The following is an 18,064-nucleotide window of genomic DNA, read 5'->3' as shown; positions in this document are numbered from 1 at the left end:
TTGAATGAAACAACACACATTAATCTGACCACTGATGGATGTTGAGTTTCTTGGTAATGTAGTTTTGACCAGAGGGAGAAGCAAGACCAGGTTAGGAGACAAAGCTAATTAAAATAAGATACAGAACAGAATGTATATAGGCCTATTTTAATAAAGTTGATGAACTTATTTAATTATTTACCTAGTTTAGGGTGGTATTAAAAACAGTCAATAAAATCAGGACCAAAATCAATTTAGGGCCTAAAGTGATCATTTTGGAAAATAACTATTTGTGTGTTCTCCCTCATGTTCAATTTCTGTTATTTTAGGTTTGCAGACAGATGCACTGGAGCAAGAAGAGGCATTCCCACCCTTTCTCTCTATGGATGCTATGGGAAGTGCGTTATAAACATTCATAAATTAATTACAAACAGGGGACAGTAATACATTACAGTTATAAAAACATAATCGGATTATGCAGACTTTCAAAATATACGCAATCATTTTTGAGAAAAGCATTGTTTAAAAGATAATCTTAAAATTGTATAGGCTACATCAGTGATGCTTTTCAATGTAGAGGTGAATTTGAATGAACAGACCATTAAATGTAATCTGATATCTTTAAGATGGTAAAAAGCATCTGGTTCATTGAATTGGACTATACTGGTAATTGATTTTTTTGGTAGGTAATAATCAGTGATGGATTTAGCTTTCTATGAGAACAAATTATTCCAAGAAGGCATGTGTAATAATTTCTTATGAATATTTACAAATGTCCACCTTAGAACTTTACAAAATGCTCTTTATATTCTTAAAGCAAAGGATAGATGTGCTAATTGTTTATCTGTCTTCATGATGTCATCACATTATGTCAGTAATCATTCTGGAGTATATCTTAAGCTATCAGCTGGATACACAACATTTGATCACCAGCATATGAAGCATATAATGTTAGATGATTTGAAGGTAAAAGACCTTGGAATGAAACTAATCCACCTGTTGACATAAGTAATAAGTTGAGGTCTAGAACAAAATAATCACATCATCCAGCACTACTGAATATGTAATATCATTGTAGACATGGACATTTACAACTCTTTTAATTTCTACTATTTTACCGTTCAGATCTTCTGGTGATATTGTTTTTCATGTGATACGTTTTACATGAAATTACACACAGTCACACACACACGCACACGCACACGCACATGCGCGCACACACACACACACACACACACACACACACACACACACACAGCATATACAGTACACATGTGTATGCACACAACACACATATGACAAACACATGAAGACATGTATACATACATATAAACCTGCACACTCATACACATATTTTCCCATGATGTAAATACTGTAATGCTATTTTCATGCTATCAAAGGTGTGTTTAAGGCTGTTGGGTTGGTTGCGTTGTAAAAAACGGAAGTACAAATATAATCTGTACATGTTGCTGAATTTTCTAATTTAAAATAGATTGGTTGTGAGGCGTTGTGTTCAGATCTCTGTTAAGTTTTTGACGTTTTGAAAATATTTAAGAATACTTCAAATATGTTAAAGATTTGGAAAAATCTAAATTGGACTAGGTCTACTAAATGACACATGTTGTCTTGCATTAATTTGCATAGGCCTGATGCTTATTTCATTTTTAATAAAGTCCAAAATATTCCAGCAGTCTGCTTCTTTATTTTAAAGTCATAAATATAAGTTTTTGACTGTGATTGTGTCAAATATCCAATATATAGAGTACTCAGTATGGCCATAAACTTCGTCTAACATTAATAATTAATTAATAATGAATGTTGTTAAATATACAGTAAATTGTATGGTTAGGTTGCTAAGGTTGCAATGCTTGCTAGGTCATTTTTACCAGAAAATATGTCTGATCCTTTCACTTGAATTGTGTTTTTATTCAGAGAGTTTGTGTGTATCTGTCTGTTTGAGCATCTGAGTAGAATAATTCTGTCCTCCATCTTTATTGTAGCTTTATGTCGTCATTCATGTATAAAAAAAACATGCAACATATGCTAATTCATAAATACAGAATATAATAATATATCTGCATCTTATCTGGTACTGGTTAGTCTAGTGCATGATCCCTGTCTGTTGTACCAGCCCTGTATCATTGGCAAAATAAATTGTGTAAAATGATGGTAACCCTGCTCACTTCTAACATTCACCTCACAACAGAGTTGAAGTGGATGATAAAGTTTGGAAATCACTGTGTTTGGTCTACACTCCTTTTATAAAATGAACCCATGTCCTAGTTTGTAAACCTGAGTGGGAACTAGGTTTCAGCAGATCTGGTGGACGTCTTGTATCTCCTTGTGGGTCAAATGTGAGACGTTCCCTTTTGGCAGAACATTCTAGCAACCAGAAAGTGAAACCAAACACATAGGACTTAATTTCCAATACATTTAACATATACACTCCACCTCATATTATTATTCAGAATTGTCTCAAGTCCTTTTCATTATACATTCTGTGTGTCTGTGGTATATATTTATTTACATTTGTGTGCAGACCTAAATGCTCTGCTGAAAGCCACATTTCCAAAAAGGAGCAAAGGAAAAATCTACTTGAGCTTTCTTAACTTAGTACTGATGAGGTCAAGTCCATCTCATTCATTCGGATCTATTAAACTTCACAGATGTGTCTTGACTCTTGTCTACATTCAGGCCCAGGCTGTCACAGTAGTATTCCCCTGGGCAAAAACCTGTAACACTGAATCCTTCCTGGCAACAGCTGATGTCACAGATGTTCCATTTTGTATAGCACACAGCAACACAGTAACTACTTACATAGTAATAATATTCATAAGAAGAAGTTAGTAAAAAGCAATGATAAATAATAATCTATGTTATTACCCCACTATGGACTGGATTAAATAATATTTCACATTTTGAGATAAACATACAATGTAAGGAACAATATAAAAGGAAACTGAACTGCTTCTTTAGCTCAGTCAAACATAATCCAAGTAACTTCATCAGGGTATCACGTAGGTCAGAGGTCAGTATATCACATAGGTCAGAGGTCAGTAAGCAAGTTAATAGGTTATTTAGGGAATGCAATAAAGCCATTATAAAGTGTTTTAAAACATTAACACCAACATGAGATCCATACAGATATCAGACTGAAGCTGTGTGAATTGAGAATGAGATGCGTTTCCTTAAGGGAAAACCTATTCGACTGAGTTCTGCCTGGTAACTGATGACATCACATTTCGGCTGTAGATATATTTTCCTGTCAACTATTGTACAGTTTGCTTCCCGTTCATATATGCTTATTTCTCCTCACACATAAAATAAACAATAAACTGTATAGCACTTTTCTTAAGTTATAATGTATTTTATATAGTTTTTGTTGCTACAGTAACACAACTACATGCCTATGATTATAAGCTTCACATGTACTCAATATGTAAGATTCATAATAATTGTAATACTTTAATAATTTAAAGTGCTTGAAAATATAAAAACACCAGTATAAACAAAATAAATCAAGGGAAAATAATTCAATAATTTGGATGTATATGATCGCTAAAAGACAACTATTTAAAACAAATTGTTCAGGACTAAAATTAAACTAAAATTACCCTTCAAAAGGCGTTTACTGAAAGTACATCAAATGGGTTTGGAGAGCATTTTTTGCCAGTTATTAGTTGGCAGAGGTGGAGCAGATAGTTTGATAAGACTTGACATGCCTACCTGACCTGTTTGACAATCACATTCACATTTATATCAGCACACAACTTTAACAGACCACAGTTTATAATGTAAAGATGCCACAGTTTTTTGTTATATTTTCACTTTAATTATATATTTCTTGAACATAATGAATATAATCTCAAAATCTAAATGCGTTTCCTTCCCTTGAAATTAAAGGTCTGGGTAAAGAGAACAAAGACCACCAAAGAACCTTTCAACCTTTTCATTGTTATGCTTACCTTGGATTAAAACATATATATATTTCATAAACAGCCTCAGCCATAAACCTCTGCTCAGTATGGATCATAACCGATATAAAAAAATTATAACAATATAATTTCAAGCTAGTCACGACAGGACAGAGTGGTGAGTTGAATAAACTGCCTTTTATTTAGAGTTGTGTGTTGAACTGGTGAGGAACTGATTACAATACAGTTGTGATTTTCTTTTTCATTTAATGGAGAGCAGGTTGATCACTCGCCCTTTTGTATTTTTTCCTCAGCATTTTCAGCAACAGTCCAGCGAGCTGAGATGGCATCAGTGGAAGGGACACACAGGAGGAAAACACTGGCTGGAGTTGGATTCTAAGCCAGTTGAGTGTACGGCTGGTTCCAGAGGGGGAGGTCTTATACAGTACATGCAACCATACCGACACACTGTGGTTTGAGCCTTATTTGTCCCATGTACACTCACTGTGAGATGATGTCACTCAGAACATGCCCTTCCTGTATTCATGGATCAGATCTGACACGTCCTCCTTGCACACCTTTATCCAGCCATCCTCCTGCATGTGGTACACTGAATGCACAAATACACATATCAGAGTATCAGATATTATGGCGATTGGTGATTTCACATTTAGCAGATTTAACCTGTTAAGACCTGAGGGTAATTCTACAAATGTCCTCTAATGTCCTAACAGTTTTCTGAAAAATGTATGTTGCTATGTCAGTGGTTCTCAAACTTTTCCATGTCAATGACAACCAAAATTATATGTATTTGGCCAGGGACCCCAGAAGCAAAGATCTGAGTTAAAAATGTTCACTTTAAACAATATATATATTCAAAGATTTTGACAATTCTTTACGATTTTTCAAAAATAGCAGATCTACAAGCTCATAGCGCGGCACGAAGTGACGCGCTATGAGCTTGTATATCTGCTATTTTTGAATAGCCAAAGTATAAATGAATGGTTAAAGTGGTTCAAATCTAAAATGACACAGAAGCTTTACCGGTTTTAATGGATTTTAACAGTTGAACATTATTTACAGAGTCACACTCACTGTTGACCACTCCTCCAGAGTAGGCGTCGCGGTGCGTAGCGTGTGTGATCCCCCGGCGGCCCAGTTCGTACGCCTCCTCTACGGTCATGTCCTCGCGGTAGCCACTGTCCACCACGCCGTAGGCGAAGCTACTGCCACAGCCGGTGGAGAACATGTTACCGGACAGGCGGGTCCCATTATCATCTACGTAGTACAGTCCAGGACCCTGGATGATGGAAGAAACTCGTATTGTTATTACTGTAGCTCAAATCCTTATCAAGGAAAGTTTTCATGTATTTTATAGTTTTATAGTTTTATAAACAACTGTTGTGCTATGACACAGGTCTGACATTGTTCACCTGCAGTATTGATGTTTTTAATAATTAACTATAGGTGTTATAAAATGGAATCATGGTTGGATGGTAGAAGAATAGGCAAAGTTATCAAGGCAGTTATCACTGCACACATATCCTCTAGAGTCTAACCTCTCTCTCTCTCTCTCTCTCTCTCTCTCTCTCTCTCTCGTGCATGTACACACGCACACACTCAAGCATGCACTCAAACACGGGCTCGCGCACACACACACACACACACACACACACACACACACACACACACACACACACACACACACACACACACACACACACACACACACACACACACACACACACACACACACACACACACACACCTGTTTGTCCCATCCACAGATCATGCTGCCCATGGACAGGCCCATGCCCCTGTAACCCAGCATCATGTTGGACAGCAGCTTGGAAGCAGCGGCCACTGAGATCCTGTGGTGGTTCCTCAGCTTGTACAGCCTGCAGGACAACATTATACTGTCATCAATCACTTAACCAGTCAATTACTCAGTTTGGCAGCTACTCAATCATCTATCCATCATCTAATTATGTCACTAAGCATAATTTATTCATTCATTAAATGCATTGTTTCTTTTTATTACTACAATATAATTTACCTTTCTATTGTATTCTCGTTTAAGTACCAGTTGACAGGTTATAATGCTGCTGCCTTTAATGCATTGTAATGTGTATGTGAGAATTAACACCTTCAACCTTGAACCTTGAAGGCCAGACAGTCAGTCATTCAGTCAGTCAGTCAGTCAGTCTGACAGACAGACAGACAGACAGACAGACAGACAGACAGACAGACAGACAGACAGACAGACAGACAGACAGACAGACAGACAGACAGACAGACAGACAGACAGACAGACAGACAGACAGACAGACAGACAGACAGACAGACAGACAGACACGTGTTCCACAGCCAGCTGTCCCCCAGTTCAGACACCTGGCAGATGAACATGCAGGCTGACTGACAGTATTAGACATACCTGCATTCCTTGGCCAGCAGTCTCTCCCAGTACTGACAGTCCGCAGCGCTGCCTGACATGGTTCCAAGGAGGTACGGGTTTATCTCTATCACCTTGTTGGCCTCCTTCGATGCTGCAGAAAAACAGGACATAAAGGGACAAATAAACAGGCATGGAATGGTATAGTGATATTTATTACCATACCATGACATGCTGTGCCATACCACAACGTACAGTAGCTTACATATGGAACCTGATCTTACATACTATCAACTTGCGTCCCTATTCTGGGCGCGAACACTCTCTGAAAATAGGCGATCTACAAGCTCACAACGCTTCGCATTGCGAAGCGTTGTGAGCTTGTAGATCGCCTATTTTCAGCAAATATATTTAGTGTAGAGCGAAAATAGGAGGGAGCCTAGTATAGCACCCTAGGGGAACTCTGGTCATCAAAGTATTGGGTTGAATTAAGTGGTTAAATTAGCATTCCCAGGTTGTGTTAGGGGTACACAGTGTTGCTCTCATTTACACTTTGACTAAAACCAAGTTGTGATGATGTTGTTACCTATGTAGCTGCCGGCTGAGGCTCTGGAATCCACAGCCACGATGACACCGTGTCTGAACTTGAAGGCCAGAGTGGTGGTCCCATGGTTAAGGTCTATGGACACCCCACCGTCATGGTTACAGGACTTGAGGAACACAGACGGCTAAATGACGGAGAGGGAAAACAATGGGATTGAGAGGACATTAGTGTGTGTGTGTGTGTGTGTGTGTGTGTGTGTGTGTGTGTGTGTGTGTGTGTGTGTGTGTGTGTGTGTGTGTGTGTGTGTGTGTGTGTGTGTGTGTGTGTGTGTGTGTGTGTGTGTGTGTGTGTGTGTGTGTGTGTGTGTGTGTGTGTGTGTGTGTGTGTGTTTGTGTGTGTGTGTGTGTGTGTGTGTGTGTGTGTGTGGATGTGCTGCATTGCTGCCATATTATGAAAGGTTAAAAAGATTGCAAGGACCATTTATTATAGGTTTTATTGATTCATGGGACATAAAAGGAATATAGGAAGAGTAGAGGGAACCAAAACAAAGTGAGCCCTGGAGCAAACTGGAGGAAACTGGTGGGCACTTGAGAAGACTGGGCACTAAAACAAAGTATGGATGAAGATGCAGTTTGTGCAGTCTGTACTCATCTAAAATAAGAAAATGATCGAGAAAATATGCATAATAGAACTGGAATTGAGCTTTGAGAGGTTAAATGCCAAAGTTGGGGGGTGGCAATTCCCTGGGACCCCAAATTATGCCCCTGTGTGGAAAGTGCCCTCTCTACTCTCCAAAAAGTCCCTGCTGACCCTGGCTGTATACAGGCTGGAGTTGCCGGGTTGGAGTGCGCACAGTCAGCGTGTGTGAGTGTGTGAACGAGAGAGGCATATGGGTGGATTAATGTGTTGATCAACCTATTTGATATAGATAATAACAGCTGTTAATCGCTGATATTGGAGAAAATGTTATGTTTAATCATCAGACGCTGATGCGCCACGCGCACTGCAACAAACACGCGTAAAAAAGAAAAAGCGTGAAATCAGATCGGAGCTGACCGACGCTTCATGCTTGGAACCATTTATTTAACGGATTTATTTCAGGATATTGTTGCCAAACGATATGATGATACTCACATCCACACCCTGAGGAACAGCAAACTCCGGAGTTTTGCTGCCAAAGCTGTAGTGATTGGAGCGGTCGATCAGATGTCTCTGTCCACGAAGCTCAGGCTTATAGCCGCTTACATCTAAAAGCGCCATAATTTAGCCTAATGTGGTGATTATGTATAATAATAGTAGGCCTAATCTACGGTTAAAGATAAACTATGCAAAATAACAACTAAGATCGTCTTGACAATGGCAGTAAAGAATCGAGCTGTAATTTCCTCAACTACTACAAGGATTCGAAAGTGAAAGGGTTTGGGACTTTCCACCCAATAAATAAATGGGAACATTTAAACAACAAAATCGATCATTGACATTTTCGGGAATGGGATTTGTTCGATCTTGTAGGAATTATTCATTCTTAAAAAGATTATTCATAAAAATTAATGATGCGCGACTTTAAAAAAAAGAATATATAAAAACAGTTTTAGCCAATAGGAGAGCATCATTTTCTTCGTCATCAGTTGATAAGCAGAAATTAATCACACAGTTTTTGGACATACTATTATAGTCTAACAGGTGTGCTAAATAAGCTGTGTATACAAAAGTATTTAATGTGCTTTATCAAAAGGTTTATTTATTTTATAGCAAGCTTAGCATAGGTCTATAGGAGGGGTCTTCAAGGTGTATAAAATTATGTTGCAGATTCAACTTTTTCATAGACTTGTTTGATAGCACTATCATCAGTGTTGTGTAAATGTATGTTTTTTTTGTTTATTTACATTATGGATTCATGTTAATGTGTATTTTCCAGACATTTAACCTCTTATAAACCCTCAATACTTAGTAAACTTGACATTTGGCTCCGTACGTGTTGTTGTTGTTTTTGCCTCTACACCAAACTTCTTCACCAAAAATAGCAGATCTACAAGCTTACAACGTCGTGCTGTCAGCTTGTAGATCGGCTATTTTCGGTGAAAGTTCCCCCCAGAATAGGGATGCTGGGGTTCAAGTGGTTAGTGTAAAGAAAATCTTACATAGATTTGGCGGACCCCCGTTGAAGACCCCTGGCTATTAGGCTAATACTTGCTATAGCTGATGTAACATTGGTGTACCACTGAACAGTTACAAAATATGAACAGAAAAACACAGACGTGATGAGTTTTCATACAAATGATTTTATTCAATATTGCAATCAACATTTCATATTGCAAAATTCTTTACATTCATCCCGATGGTGGCAACCCCGACCCTGTCAACATCATACCCTGCACTTAGTAGCCTACTGCAGGGTTAAATAAATCCATTTGGTTGCAGCAGTAGTGAATGAAACCTTCAGTGATGTCTCGACCTATAGATTACTAAAAAGGCTGCATTTACAATATGGGGGACATCCATCCATTGGGATGTAGTGTAGTGTGCCTCTCAAGCTGTATCCATCCGCTGTACAGTCTCCTCCACAACCTCCAGCTTTAGAGGGACTACTTTCTCTGTCAAAACTGGTGTTGTGCCTGGAGAGTACTTGTATTTCCTTTGCCTGAGGAGGAGGGAGAGAGAGAGAGAGAGAGAGAGAGAGAGAGAGAGAGAGAGAGAGAGAGAGAGAGTGAGAGTGAGAGTGGGGGAAAGACAGAGAGAAAGAGAGAGAGTGAGGAAAAGACAGAGAGAAAGAGAAGAGAGAGAAAAGGACAGAGTCAATGTACAGAGTCATGGTAATGCACCACTACAACTTTATTTAACCCATTTACAGTAAGACACCTGAGGTCGATTAAAAAAAAACATTTTTCTGAAAAACGTATGCTTCTATATCAGCGGTGCTCAAACTTTTTCATGTCAAGGACACCCAAAATTATATGTGCTTGGCCGCGGACCCCCCATCTCAAAATATTTGGTTCCAGGGACCCCCAGAAGCAAAGATGTAGGCTAAGTTAAAAATGTTCGCTTTAAAAATATAAATATTCAAAGATCTGCACAAATGTTCATGATTATTTTTAAATAGCAGATCTACAAGCTCATATAGCGCGGCACAAAGTGACGCGCTATGAGCTTGTATGTCTGCTATTTTTGAATAGCCAAAGTATAAAATAATAGTTAAAGTGGTTAAAAGATTGTGATGCAAAATGATGTAAAATGACACAGATGCTTTCCTGGTTTTAATGGGTTAAAACTCTCGTCCTGCATGTGAGGTGTGGACGTTATGAAAAAAAACCTGGTCAGTCCATTTAGTGGCCACCAACCTCTTGTCCGTGTATTCAGACTCCTGGTAAGGCCTGTTGTACTCCACGCCTGTGCTGGTGATGACACAGATGTCTATGTTGTTGCCTGAACCCAGGTCGCTCATGATGCCCGAATGGATGGCATCACGCATTAACTCTTTAGCCTCCTCCAGCTGGGTGAGGGGTGACATGTAAGAGAGAAAAAGGGGGAGAGAGCAGACATAGCAGGGGGAAGACGACGGGAGACAAAGAAAGGGAGAAAGGAAAAAAGGAGAAGCGGTGCAGCAGAGCAAGAAAGAAAGAAAGAAAGAGGACAAAAACTGAGTTTTCAATTTGATTATAACCTAATGCCTTGATGCTTCACCCCAATGAGGTGTTAATAGAACCACGTTTCATTAGCAAAGCAGAGTCTATGAATGTGTATCTGCAGGGGTCTTCAACAGGGCGTCCGGGACCCCTAGGGGGTCCTCAGAGTTACTACAGGAGGGCTGCCAAATCATCGTGTGATAGGAACTTTCTTTTTTTACATGAACCACCATGAGCCGAAAATAGCAGATCTACAAGCTTACAGATCGTCTATTTTCGGCAAAGAGGTTTGGTGTAGGGGGAAAAAGAGCAGAGCAAGTATACGTATTGAGTGGTTAACTGTCTGAAAATACACATTAACATGAATCCAATAGATAGTGCTGTCAAACAACTCTATATGAAGCTATCTATGAAATCTATGAAAAAGTTTCATGTGTCTCTCAGCCAGTGGTGTTTTGGTCGCTGCATGGGACACCACAACGACTGGCCAGTATTTTGTCACACGCACGGCAGGTACGGCACAGTATGGTGTGCATGTGATGTCATTAAAATACCGTACCCCTAAGAAAAAAATCACAATTACACCACTGCTCTCAGCTAAGGGGTCCTTGACCTGAAAAAACGTTGAAGACCCCGGGTATCTGTTCATGTGGCCCACCTCCATATCAGCTTTGAACCGATCCTCCAGAATCCCAAGAGCTGCCAGGTCTCCAGATCCTGCATAAACACACAGCACACGGTTTGCCGTTCTGTCCTCAGGGTAATGATTATTACTACTATATCGTCTGGTATCCAGACATATGGTACTTAAAAATAATAAATAATAATAATAATAAAAAGGACAGTGTCATAACATGTACCCATTGCGAGGTAAGGCGCATTAGTCACGCTCCCAAAAGGCCCCACTGTATACAGATGGTTCCCTGTGAAATCAACCCCTCCTAGGATGAGACTGGCCCCGATCTGACCCCGGTACCTGAGGAGCAGAGAGATAAACAGTTGGAAACATTATATATATTCACTGCATGTTTGATATATTTATAGAATTCATAGAATGTATCGTTGCTTGCATTTACAGTATGTAAATGCAATAATTTGATGACTCCGGTGGGAGACTCAATAGAGTCTCCTACCGGAGATTCCGCCAGCCATCAAATTGTTGGCTTAGGAAAGAGACGAAAACAAGGCCCCATGGGGTGAGTAATCGATAGGAAAAAAGTCATTTTGGTGGTGAACTATCACTTTAACATGCATGCATGCACGCACACACACCTGTACAACATGTCCTGTAGTATGTTGACGGCCATTACAAGGCGTGGGTTTCTCCCACTGTTGAGGGAGAAGATGGTGAGGTTGGAAGACAGCATGTCTGTGGTCTTCTCAGTGTCAGCTGCCGTGCCTGCTCCGCAACAACTAGGAGAGAGAGAGAGAGAGAGATGGTACGGAGGTGATGATTGTGAGATGGAGAATGGGTTCAAAGAGAGAGAAGGTGGCAGAGGAAAGAGGAGTGTAAGGTAAATTACAGATAGATAGAGAGAGGTACTAATGGAGGGGAAGGACACATTAGATCCAACAATAGGTCATGTTCAATGTTGTACAATCACATTAACATTGGTCGATGCCAGTCTTAACTCTTATTGATCTTACTATATATTGGGAGCAATGTAATGGATCTTGGCGCACATCTTGTCAGCCACCACTTCACCGGAGGTGGCTCTGGTGTCTGCTCCCAGCACCACCCCATCCTAAAGGACATGGAAGGAACACGGATGTCAGCAAGTCAAGTGAACTGGACTTAACTTTTCCCTATGTGAACAAAACATTTAGGTTAGAAAGAGTTTATAAATCACCAATTACCATCACAGTGCCCTTGAGCAAGGCAATTAATCCCAAACTGCTTCAGCAGGGTTGCTGTGCGGCCAACAGTGTGACATGTGTAACTGTGTGAATGTGAAGCAAGGTGTTGCCAGTGGTGGAAAAAGTACTCAAATGTTAAGTAAAAGTATCAATACTGCAATGTAGAAACACTCTGTCACAAGTAAAAGTCTGGTCATCAAAATTTACTTGAGTAAGAGTACAAAAGTATTGGCGTCAAAATATACTTAAAGTACCAAAAGTAAAAGTATTGAATGTCCCGTTTCACAAGTTATCGTTGTGGCAAAAATGTAAAAGAATCTTTTGAAAATAGCAGATCTACAAGCTCTTCTAGATCGGCTATTTAAAAAAAGTTTAAATAGGGCTGAAGTGGTTTATGTGTTGTAATAATAATACTCATGTAAAGTAAAAGCACCTCAAACTTGTTCTTAATTACAGTACTTGAGTACATGTACTTAGTTACTTATATCAGTGTTGTTGAAAAAGCTAAAGCCCATCAAAGCAACAAAAGGCTAAGGGTCAGTGGATGGACTCTCCTTGTGTTCATGTGGCCCCCTAGAGGACAGTCCTGTCACAGAAAGTTACCAATTTTAAAATCTATATACTATCATATGTAAAAAATACACTGCCTTTGAGCAAAATGCTGAAACCTTCACCTGCCTCACTCATGTCATGTGCAAGACAGTTTAGATATGGCTGGGTGTCATCTGAAATGCACTTTCAAAGTCAGAATAGCCACTACTTGCCTTGAACACCAATCCTGCAATAGTGGTCCCTGTTTTTAGAGGTTTGGGGATCTGTCCATCAAGAAGACCCTCCAAAGCAGCGTTTCTAAAAGAGCAGGAGATAAGAGGAGGGGAGGAGGGTACAGGTATTAGTTACAGTAGGATATCAATAGATGGCTGCAAAAACTGAACGATACACGGATTTGAACAGGTCAACAAAATGCTCAAATAGGCCTAGTAGAGTACCAACTCAAACCTAGTTGTGTAATCTGACTTCAAATTGAAAGGGAAATAGACGCTTTCGTTCTTGATCATGTTCGACAGTCAGCAGCAGCCATTTCATTAGCTAATAGCTACTATGCTGAATCTTGCTGAAATATCAAACAAACAAAACCTTACCTTGATGCGTTGTCGAAATTAAATCCCGACGGCGGGGTTTCGAATGTATAACTTAACGCCATACTGATACAGTAGATGAGACAGTGGATCGTTCACCTCACTTGGCTGCACCGCGTCTACAGTGCGCTTGACGTCGCTCTTTTGACTGTACAGTTTTACTTTCTTTCTCCAGGAGTTGCGAGTGAATCAGTGAAACATGGAGAAACACTATACGGACTCACAGGTTAAAGGAGTCAGCACAGGGGTAAGTAAATATCCAAACTGTATCAAAACTGCCGCATGAACATTTATTATACGTTTACGACATCATTTTTGGTGCAAATACACGCTTTGCTGAAGGACAGATGATCCCTGATAATGAACGATGTTAAATCAAATTTCCAATTCATAGCAGATGCATCGAGGGAAATGTTCAAGTGTTATCTTTTGGCAAGCTTTTTCCTGTATTTTTAAAGAAAGGTGTTAAGCTAAATTGTCTACTTTGAGTACTTTCACTTTTCGTACCCCCTGCTCTAAATGTCTTTTGGACTACAATTCCCAGAATTCATAGGCAAACCAGTTGCTCATTCCATTTCTCCAATGGAAATAAAGAAACAAGTAAAAGCAAGCAGTTCAGATGATACATAATCATTCAGTAACTTTTGTAAAAAATATGTCCTTTACTCTCCACTATTCTCCCTCAGACAACCATCCTGGCTGTTACTTTTGATGGAGGTGTTATCATCGGGTCAGACTCCAGAGCCTCTATTGGAGGGTGAGGACGTTGTGACAATAAATACAAGTCTTTCTTTATATTAAGAACTGAGGCCGATTCTACAAATGCCTTCTAAATCAGTAGCCTAGTTCTCACACACACACAAGAGTTTTCAGAAATGTTCAAAAATAGCAGATGTACAAGCTCACAGCGCGGCACAAAGCGACGCGCTGTGAGCTTGTACATCTACTATTTTTGAATAGCCAAAGCTAAAATCTAAAATGACACAGATTTGTTTTTATTTCATACCCATTTATAGGTTGATAAATCACCAGACATTCTTCTACTCCTCAAATCAATTCCCACTATTCCATTATTTGATGTCTGTGTGTGTGTGTGTGTGTGTGTGTGTGTGTGTGTGTGTGTGTGTGTGTGTGTGTGTGTGTGTGTGTGTGTGTGTGTGTGTGTGTGTGTGTGTGTGTGTGTGTGTGCGTGCGTGCGAGCGTGCGTGCGTGTGCGTGTTTGTTTGTGTGTGTGTCCATATGACTCCATCACTGCTGGACACATGTTTAGGGACATTTGAATTGTCTCCCTCTTTCTCCCATCAGGTCATACGTATCAGATAAGACCATCAACAAGCTCATCCAGGTCCATGACAAAATATTCTGCTGCATGGCCGGCTCACTGGCAGACGCACAGGCTGTCATCAAGGCTGCTAAGTTCCACCTGTCATTCCACAGGTACCCCATTTGGGTGCTTGTACAATCCGCACGCGCACGCGCGCGCACACACACACACACACACACACACACACACACACACACACACACACACACACACACACACACACACACACACACACACACACACACACACACACACACACACACACACACGATTAATCACACGCGCATCCATACTCACACAGTGACCACTATCTCCTTAGTGTACAGATGGAGAGCCCTCCCCTGGTGATGGCTGCAGCCTCTGTGCTGAAGGAGCTGTGTTATAAGAACAAGGATGAGCTTCAGGCAGGCTTCATCACGGCAGGCTGGGACAGAAAGAAAGGACCACAGGTTGGTTCTGTTTTGGAAGAGAAATACGTAGAGATGTGGAGTGGTTCATTAATTACAGTATTAGTAACGAAGCAATGCTTTCGGGCCTTGTGCCTGCGACTGCAGCACACCAGTGTTAATATCTCACAGCAAAGCATAACCTTCAGTTTATTATTGTGATTATACCACAGACGTTATTAATCAGACGTATTCATAACTTTCCTTAGTAATGTTTATGATAAGAAAGCAGTAGAGGCCTGGACGGCTGGCGTAGCGGTCCAGGCACCTAGGCTCAAAGTAGCCTGACAGCGAGCCCCGATATCTTTTAAATGGTCCATTAGCTCTGTCCACAGTCACTGTTTTTTCAGTGTCGCTGTCCATGGTACTTAAGTCGCTCCATTCCTGGAACTGTGGGGTCCCTCTATAAATGCAGCCAGCATATTAGATCTGTTTATACAGTCTGCACTTTTTACTGTAGTAACTGTACTATTGTGGATGTGAACTGGTTGAAGACAAGCACAGTTTGTAGGTACTGTAAAAGACCGTAAGACACCGTGGCTCACATGATTAAAGTACGCAGCATGATGTGGAGATTCAGTGGGTGCTGTCAACAATCTAGAGTATAGACAATCCCCTAGCACATTGGTTCTCAACGTGGTGTCCAGGTATCCTCAGGGTTCCTCAAGGGTAGTTCCAAATGGACCCTTACAGGGCTGTAACTCTGAGAGTGATCAAATCTAATTTGTACAATCTTAGAATGGGGGTCCTTGAAATTAAAATGTTTGAGAACTACTGCCCTAGAAGATGTTATGAACAACTACTAATTATTTTTCCATCGCTAATTCACTGTTTAAAATGTTTCACAGACAGCGTAACAGCCGTGTGCAGGCTGAACGTTATTTTAGCGTTCAGCCTGCAGTATGAGCGAGGCGCACTCTCACAGCTTGATTTCCTCTTCATTATTGAGAGAGAAGTAACAGAAAATATTCATTCGGACAGTTATACCAATTGATGAATGTGCAAAGATGAAATGTAGCAATTTGTATTTGTAGGTTCAGTGCAGTATGGATTTATGAAAGCCAATTTGACTTTGTTTTTTATAATTACAGATGCACATTTTGGCTACTGTAGTTGCTGTTTTTAGGCCTATACCTTTTTATTAACACTGCTGATGGTGATCATTGACTTCCTGATTGACAGAAATGCATTGTAACATGAGATTATGTGGGCATAATATTAGAGTGTGGGGGGGGGGGGTGCAAAGAGATAATCATTTCCGGGAGCGGGCAGAAATGGAACCTTGTGGGAGTAAACAGGTGCAGGATAAAAATGAAAAAAACATTCCGAAGCATAACTCCAGTAGCAGGTGTAGAATTTAGAGCAGAAACAGTGGTGGGGTACAATGGAACCACTGAAATCTGTTAATGTCTATTCTGTTCTACTTAAATCCGTCTTTAAATCAACTTGTGTTTACCTGTGTGTGCTTTTATTTTGTCAGGTGTATGTGGTGTCTCTAGGTGGAATGTTAATCAGTCAGCCCTTTACCATTGGTGGGTCAGGTAGCACCTACATCTATGGCTACACGGACGCTAAATACAAACCCAACATGACCAGGGAGGAGTGCCTGCAGTTCGCCACTAATGGTACATTTGTGTTATTTATGCTTTCAAATATTTAGCTGAAGCTCCTGTACAAAGCTACTTAACTTGATGCAAGATTCAGAGGTAGTTTACAGTATGTCCTCTGGTGTTCAAATGCTCTGCCCGCCCAGACAGTATTTTATATCCTTGTCTTTTGAGGAAGTGAATGGAAAACCACACATGCAAAAAAAAACTGGAGTGTATAATCTAAAGTCCATCATTGGTTACAACACTTGGCCCGTTTCCCTCCTGCTCCTCTCACCCGGCATGTCTTCCTTCTATCCATTCATCCTTTCCTCTTTCCTTGCTCCCTCTCTTCCTACCTCCCACGTTTCCTAACTGTGCTCTCTGTCCATCTCCCTCTCATGTGCTCAGCTCTTGCCCTGGCCATGGGCAGAGACAACGTCAGCGGGGGCCTGGCTCATCTGGTGGTGATCACTGAGACGGGGGTGGAGCATGTGGTCATACCTGGCGACAAGCTGCCCAAGTTCCATAATGAGTGACAGTGTAAACAACCAATCCAGTCCTGGCTGAAGGGTGGGATAATATGAAATTCTCGAGCCACATTTAAATTATTAGTGCTTTGTCAAGGCCCAGGGATATTGATCCCTATAACTGCAGATCCATCACACTTTCCCCACTGAAGTATCTCTGTGTAAATTGTTTTTATTGTGTCCTAATGTCTTGTTGAGATTTCTATTTCAGTCATTTAGCTGATGCTTGTATCCAATGCAAATAGGTTGTTCATGTCTTGAACAGGGACACTACAAGAGCACACAGAGCTGCATTGAGACTTAACCTTGTGACTTTTAGGACATAGAATGGACACTCTCTACCATAGGTAACCCTGGCACATGCAGAGGCCCCATATTTGAGGTTTTCTCAGTGATAGCTCATAGCTGTCTTACTGTCTTAGGTTAATCATCTTGTGATAGTTATGATATACTCATAAGACAATGTGAGCGTTGGTGTATTCTCAGAGGGAAGTTGTAGTCATACATTGAAGTGTATTTAATTACATTGACAAGTTTGACAACCCAATATGTTCATCTTTGAATAAACTGAAATTGTCTTCATTAAAGGAAACTATGTTTATCCTTACTGTATCCAAGTGTATTATTATTTCTGTGTGTGTGTGTGTGTGTGTGTGTGTGTGTGTGTGTGTGTGTGTGTGTGTGTGTGTGTGTGTGTGTGTGTGTGTGTGTGTGTGTGTGTGTGTCTGCT

At 40.4% G+C, this 18,064-nt stretch overlaps 6 protein-coding genes across 6 annotated transcripts in view; 3 read left to right on the top strand and 3 right to left on the bottom strand.

The window, feature by feature from the left end:
* The window catches only part of LOC308095498 (uncharacterized protein), a 38,369-nt gene extending 36,700 nt beyond the window's left edge, over window positions 1-1,669 (top strand). Inside the window, exon 15 of the mRNA XM_080442555.1 lies at window positions 309-1,669. The gene's annotated coding sequence lies outside the window, so the exon portion shown is untranslated. The remainder of the gene's footprint in view (window positions 1-308) is intronic.
* LOC308094543 (major histocompatibility complex class I-related gene protein-like) overlaps window positions 1-2,221 on the top strand; it is a 59,633-nt gene extending 57,412 nt beyond the window's left edge. Inside the window, exon 9 of the mRNA XM_080441266.1 lies at window positions 1,671-2,221. The gene's annotated coding sequence lies outside the window, so the exon portion shown is untranslated. The remainder of the gene's footprint in view (window positions 1-1,670) is intronic.
* carmil1 (capping protein regulator and myosin 1 linker 1) overlaps window positions 1-18,064 on the bottom strand; it is a 361,807-nt gene that overhangs the window by 75,296 nt on the left and 268,447 nt on the right. The gene's annotated exons all lie outside the window — the stretch shown is intronic.
* psmb8a (proteasome 20S subunit beta 8A) lies at window positions 4,073-8,261 on the bottom strand. The gene is made up of 6 exons (XM_080442965.1): window positions 7,964-8,261; window positions 6,872-7,013; window positions 6,328-6,439; window positions 5,662-5,791; window positions 4,989-5,193; window positions 4,073-4,503 (listed from the first exon to the last, which is right to left on the bottom strand). Exons 1-6 carry the CDS (start codon window positions 8,087-8,089, stop codon window positions 4,415-4,417), a joined length of 804 nt encoding a protein of 267 aa, XP_080299091.1. The 5' UTR covers window positions 8,090-8,261; the 3' UTR covers window positions 4,073-4,414.
* Window positions 9,092-13,657, bottom strand: psmb13a (proteasome 20S subunit beta 13a). The gene is made up of 8 exons (XM_080441387.1): window positions 13,452-13,657; window positions 13,074-13,158; window positions 12,100-12,197; window positions 11,725-11,865; window positions 11,313-11,428; window positions 11,111-11,169; window positions 10,168-10,319; window positions 9,092-9,470 (listed from the first exon to the last, which is right to left on the bottom strand). The coding sequence occupies exons 1-8, from the start codon at window positions 13,511-13,513 to the stop codon at window positions 9,359-9,361; spliced, it is 825 nt and encodes a 274-aa protein (XP_080297513.1). The 5' UTR covers window positions 13,514-13,657; the 3' UTR covers window positions 9,092-9,358.
* Window positions 13,500-17,941, top strand: psmb12 (proteasome 20S subunit beta 12). The gene is made up of 6 exons (XM_080441388.1): window positions 13,500-13,695; window positions 14,135-14,205; window positions 14,754-14,885; window positions 15,092-15,221; window positions 16,699-16,843; window positions 17,216-17,941. Exons 1-6 carry the CDS (start codon window positions 13,648-13,650, stop codon window positions 17,341-17,343), a joined length of 654 nt encoding a protein of 217 aa, XP_080297514.1. The 5' UTR covers window positions 13,500-13,647; the 3' UTR covers window positions 17,344-17,941.

Source organism: Gymnoscopelus braueri (assembly GCF_963280865.1).
Source record: "Gymnoscopelus braueri genome assembly, chromosome: 11".
NCBI classification, from domain to species: Eukaryota; Metazoa; Chordata; class Actinopteri; order Myctophiformes; family Myctophidae; genus Gymnoscopelus; species Gymnoscopelus braueri.
This window is presented reverse-complemented; position numbering and strand designations above follow the sequence as displayed.